Source organism: Papaver somniferum, chromosome 3, assembly GCF_003573695.1.
Source record: "Papaver somniferum cultivar HN1 chromosome 3, ASM357369v1, whole genome shotgun sequence".
Classification (NCBI taxonomy): Eukaryota; Viridiplantae; Streptophyta; class Magnoliopsida; order Ranunculales; family Papaveraceae; genus Papaver; species Papaver somniferum.
In genome coordinates, this window is record NC_039360.1 from 228,944,581 (window position 1) to 228,948,346 (window position 3,766).

Consider the following 3,766-nt stretch of genomic DNA (forward strand, 5'->3'; position numbering starts at 1 on the left):
AGATGACCTCTTGGACGATAACAGTAACGGCCGACTAACGTCATTATAAATGAACGACCATGATTTGCTGGTGGCGAATGACGTTAATGATAATGGAATATTCCTTATTTAACGGAATATTGTGACGACGTTAGCGACGGTAACAGAATTCTGACAGCATCAACATCTACTGACGTCATGCTGACATCGTCGTAGTCCACTGACCTCCTGTTGATGTCATTCTTCGCCGACATCATCTGACATCATTTTTCACTGATGTCATTTCCTTCTGTTCTGTTGACTGAATTCCGTGTTGACGTGTCACGGTTATGTGGCAGTGGTGATGTGGAGCTTTCATGCTACTAGCCTTGGAGTTTTTTCACATGGGCTTGTACATAGAGTGCTTTGCTAGTAAGGCCTAGTTAGTCATACTAGGCTAACAAGAGGAAGCTATGAGGCCCAATAAACCATATTTAGCTAGTGAGGCCTAGTTAGACTTCTTTGGTTAACAAGAGGAGCCTATCAGGCCCAACCAAGCATACTTAGATAATAAGAGGAGTCCTATTAGTCCCAAGAAAGACCATTTTTGTTGGGAAGCAATCATGGTCTCCCACTTTATGGCCCATCTTCAATTAGGTTTCAAACAACTTGCACATGTGTTGGACGAGAGCATAAAATATATGGTCCAAAAACATGATTTTGGACCAGCGGTGAAGTATTTTTGTGTGCTGGACCACACATTGAGATAGGTTGTGGTGAACCGAAAAGATACACTCTAAACGTTGGGCTAAGCCTAAGCCTTCCCCGAGTGTTTGCGCGCAAAAGAAGATGCACTCTAAACACTGTCTAGAGATGATGCTTATGTCGGTTAACAGTTGGGCCTAGATCATAGACGGCCGAAGATGAAGCCCAACAAAGTGTGTATAAGTATACGTATACAGACATGGGAACCCTAAATAAAACCAAGAACGCCTTTCTCAATCCATCGGAAGAAAAAAAAAAAGGAAAACCCCGATCTCTCATCTCTCTGTTTTCGATTATTGTTTAGTCGTGTCGATATCCACCGGCAGTTTTCATCAAGGAAAACAACAAAAGATGTACCATGGAAAAGTGGTTGGTTCTGCTGCTGCAGATATGGATCTTGGTTCGTTTTCTTTCTCTTTCTCTCATATATTAATTAAATTATCTAATTTGTTCTTCTGTAGATCTGAAATTTTGCAGGATTTATTATTAGGGTTATAAATCTTAAATCTTAATTTTGTTATGGTTGATTAATAATCTAAAAACCACAGGTGACGAAACCAAGAACCTCAAGGGACATACCTGCGGCAATTGTGGGATTATTGGTGATCACTGGACAAAAGATTGTCGTTCTGGAATATATGGCAGGCAAAAAAAACTCTATCCGTTTTAGGAACCTCCCCACAGATACCCTCGACAAAGACTTGAAATGGCTGTGCCTTACTTATGGCCCAGTTGTTCGTGTTGCTGGTCCTGAAATTAAGGAGATGGGAGACCGAGCTGTGGTAGCATTTGAGAACAGGAAAGATGCACAAATGGCAATTGACAGTCTCAATGGTTCCACTTTCAAGGGTCGTGTTATCACAGTCGAGTGGTGTTCTGTACCAGGCCTCCAAAAAAATTCATGCAGGCATTGTTCCAAGACTGACTCGAATTTGATTGCTTATAAGACGATGGGCAAGTATGTCCAAAACGCTATCCGTGTTAGAAACTGCGCAGGAAAGACTGACAGGTCGGACATAGAGGGGCTATGTGGTACTATTGGGCCAGTCTTTTGTGTTTTTGAGCCTGGATTGTATTATGAGGGCAAGGGACATCTAGGTTTGCTGGTGTGCTTTGAGAACAAGGAAGATGCAGTGAAGGCAGTTGACACGCTCAACGGTTCCCTTTTTAAGGGTCGCATTCTCAAAGTTGAGTGGCCTTCTACGATATCTCAAGGGTTGGGATAGCTCAGTTGGTAGAGCAGAGGACTGAAAATCTTCGTGTCACCGGTTCAAATCTCGTTCCTGACATTGAGCATTAAGTTGTCTCTGTGTTTTGTAAACCAACTTAAGCCCTACTTATGCCCTTGCGCAGGGTATATCTGGGGTATATCTTTGAGTGCTATCTGTAAATAGTTTATTTATGATATCTGTTAACTATTTATGTTATCTGTTTAACTGGAAATGCACACTTGAGGGAAGTGTCGTATGAGCTTAGCTCATGCTGGATGATGTTTTCTTACAGTTTTTAACTTTAATGCATGTTTGCCTTGTTCGTTCATTTTTTTGCTTAGCGCATGGTTTTAAACCTTGAAACTGATTTAGTGAAGAGACCGCTAAAATGAAAGAAAAGGCATACGGTCTATGTTCGACAAATAAATAATCTCACAAAATGAATAATCGTTTGGTCTTTTCTTGGGCAAAGGAGCTAAATGCAGTAACGAATAAATAGTTTAGCTACATGATTAATGGTTCTCTTGAGTCTGCAGAAACAAAATGATTCTTGTCTCGACATTAAAAATCGGTCGTACTTGATGCGTAGCGCATAAGATTGGAAGGACTAATAGCATAGGCTGTGATGCTGTGTGTTCGTAAGTGTGATGCCCACACATGTGGTGAGTAAAGAGAATCCAGTGTATAGAGTTTATAAATATCTATGGTCACTAGGGGAGATCCTCAAAGAATTAGGGGCGACTATTTTATTCTCAACCCCTAGACAAGATCATGGGATATCTTAATTTTCGGAGATTACCTAATTGCCCTTATACAATCGGTAGCAAGTATATGGATATTAACTACCGATTGTTAACGTATAAAACCCGAAATGTAACTTGTGGTCGTGAGCAATCGGTAGATAGGCGAAGTTCATAAATAACTTCATAAACTACCGATTATTGTAGTTCCCAAATTCGAAAAACTAGAGATTTTGACAAAATCAAAATTTGGGACAACTTCACAATCGGAAATTAAGTTAAATTATTAACCTACCGATTATTGTAGTTCTAAAATTCGAAAGAATAGAGATTTTGGAAAGAAAAAAAAATTGGGACAACTTCAAAATCGGAAGTTAGGTGAAATTATTCACTAACTGATTGTTCTACTTCCCAAATTCGAAAAAATAGAGATTTTGGCAAAAACAAAATTTGAGACAACTTCATAGTCGGAAGTCAGGTGAAATTATTCACCTACCGACTGTTCTAGTTCCCAAATTCGAAAAAATAGAGATTTTGGCAAAAACAAAATTTGGGACAACTTCATAATCGGAAGTTCGGTGAACTTATTCACCTACCGATTATGGTTGTCGGCCATCTACCAGATAGTGTCGTTGGTACTTTAAACTACATAAGGATGATATCCTTTCACCCTATATGCAACACAAATACATTCAAACTCTCTCCAACATCATCATCTTCTACATAATGGCCCAACCATTCATTAATCCTACTGAGTTCACGATAGAAGAAGATTTATCTTTATGTAGGTGTTATGTTGAATTCTATCCTAGACGAAGAGATGAGCGTAGCAAGGAGGCGTAATGAGTATGAGTTATTTGGGGGGAGAATTCACGAAAAAAACTGCACCGACATCGGTAACCCAAAACCGTCACTCCGCTGATCTTTTCTGCCGAGTTGGTTCAGTACACAAATACGTCGAAGAATTCGTCCATTTAACTTATCTAGTAAATCAATATCGACTGAAGGGTGAAATCAATGATGAGGTTATAACACGATCTCTCGGGGAATGGCGGAGATGGAAAACATCAAGCTTCCGTTATGAAGCTCATT

The 3,766-nt window shown here is 39.8% G+C and overlaps 1 protein-coding gene across 1 annotated transcript; it reads left to right on the forward strand.

Annotated features, from left to right (window-relative positions):
• Window positions 1-955: 955 nt before the first annotated feature.
• LOC113362233 (polyadenylate-binding protein 3-like) lies at window positions 956-2,237 on the forward strand. The gene is made up of 2 exons (XM_026605177.1): window positions 956-1,123; window positions 1,272-2,237. Exons 1-2 carry the CDS (start codon window positions 1,082-1,084, stop codon window positions 1,947-1,949), a joined length of 720 nt encoding a protein of 239 aa, XP_026460962.1. The 5' UTR covers window positions 956-1,081; the 3' UTR covers window positions 1,950-2,237.
• Window positions 2,238-3,766: the final 1,529 nt, after the last annotated feature.

Coding starts and splice junctions, on each gene's coding strand:
- LOC113362233 (XM_026605177.1), top strand. CDS start 1,082: ATGGAAAAGTGGTTGGTTCTGCTGCTGCAGATATGGATCTTG. Junction 1,124..1,271: donor TGCTGCAGATATGGATCTTG/GTTCGTTTTCTT, acceptor TAAAAACCACAG/GTGACGAAACCAAGAACCTC.